Genomic DNA, 645 nt, shown 5'->3' with positions numbered 1-645 from the left:
GTGTTCCCTTCTGCTGATGCACCCACAGTGTTGACACCAGTTGTTGATTCATTCTCTATAGTTGTCACATTATCAGTGGTACTGTTGGGCTCTGTGCTCGTGTTATTTAGTGTGTTTGAATCATCAGTAGATAGACCAGATTGAGTTGTTTCACTAGGTGATGCATCTGTAGTAGGATGTGGTTTTGAGTCAGCAGTAACGTGGGAGTCAGTACTTGTTGTACCTGTGGTATTTGGTTCTGTATTGTGATTATCTTGTTGAGGACCGTGTGTGGTTCCCTTTATCTGTTCTTGTTGCCCCTCAGTTCTCCTCTCACCTGACCTACTGGATACTGGCTGCTTCTGAGTATTCTCTGTTTGCTCTGTCAACTGACTAGGCTTTTTTATACTTACATCTTGTACAGTACGAGAATGAGATACAGCAGGTTCTGGTTGACTTTCATTCCCACGACTTTGACCTTTTGATCTGTCACCCGACTCTCCTTTCAACTCCTTTTGCTTATTTTCTTCCAACTCCTTCTCACCCTCCGAAACACCACTATCACGTTTAGTATTATCCGGGGATTCGTCAGGATGTTTCGCAAGCTTATTAGCTTCAGGAGGCACATCATGTTGGCCAACACCATGACCACCCTGGGCCTTTATA

The 645-nt window shown here is 44.2% G+C and overlaps 1 protein-coding gene across 1 annotated transcript; it reads right to left on the bottom strand.

Annotated features, from left to right (window-relative positions):
* Positions 1-2: 2 nt before the first annotated feature.
* TM35_001271020 (uncharacterized protein) lies at positions 3-605 on the bottom strand (the record flags this gene model as incomplete). Its single annotated transcript, XM_029031826.1, has 1 exon — positions 3-605. A coding segment is annotated over one exon (603 nt), but the record flags the coding sequence as incomplete, so codon positions are not given.
* Between the last annotated feature and the right edge of the window lie 40 nt (positions 606-645).

This window comes from Trypanosoma theileri (assembly GCF_002087225.1).
Source record: "Trypanosoma theileri isolate Edinburgh chromosome Unknown TM35_Tth_127_V1, whole genome shotgun sequence".
NCBI classification, from domain to species: Eukaryota; Euglenozoa; class Kinetoplastea; order Trypanosomatida; family Trypanosomatidae; genus Trypanosoma; species Trypanosoma theileri.
This window is presented reverse-complemented; position numbering and strand designations above follow the sequence as displayed.